The 531-nt window shown below is 52.7% G+C and overlaps 1 protein-coding gene across 1 annotated transcript; it reads left to right on the top strand.

The window, feature by feature from the left end:
- Window positions 1–7: 7 nt before the first annotated feature.
- On the top strand, window positions 8–523 carry LOC106944501 (periaxin-like; the record flags this gene model as incomplete). Its single annotated transcript, XM_015027551.1, has 1 exon — window positions 8–523. A coding segment is annotated over one exon (516 nt), but the record flags the coding sequence as incomplete, so codon positions are not given.
- Window positions 524–531: the final 8 nt, after the last annotated feature.

Raw genomic sequence — 531 nt, forward strand, 5'->3', positions numbered from 1 at the left:
TGACGAGTTGCTGGAGGTTGACGAGTTGCCTGAGGCTGATGAATTGTCGGAGGTTGACGAGTTGCCGGAGGATGACGAGTTGCTGGAGGTTGACGAGTTGCCTGAGGTTGACGAATTGTCGGAGGTTGACGAGTTGCCGGAGGATGACGAGTTGCCGAAGGATGACGAGTTGCCAAAAGTTGAGTTGCCAGAGGATGACGAGTTGCCAGAGGCTGACGAGTTGCCGAAGGATGACGAGTTGCCAGAGGATGACGAGTTGCCGGATGTTGAGTTGCCAGAGGTTGACGAGTTGCCGAAGGATGACGAGTTGCCAAAAGTTGACAAGTTGCCGGATGACGAGTTGCCAGAGGATGACGAGTTGCCAGAGGATGACGAGTTGCCGAAGGATGACAAGTTGCCGAAGGATGACGAGTTGCCAAAAGTTGACGAGTTGCCAAAAGTTGACGAGTTGCCAAAAGTTGACGAGTTGCCGGAGGATGACGAGTTGCCGAAGGATGACGAGTTGACAAAAGTTGACGAGTTGCCAAAAGT

This window comes from Poecilia latipinna, unplaced genomic scaffold (assembly GCF_001443285.1).
Source record: "Poecilia latipinna isolate Pla-1442-1.1 unplaced genomic scaffold, P_latipinna-1.0 Scaffold12356, whole genome shotgun sequence".
In the NCBI taxonomy this organism is placed as follows: Eukaryota; Metazoa; Chordata; class Actinopteri; order Cyprinodontiformes; family Poeciliidae; genus Poecilia; species Poecilia latipinna.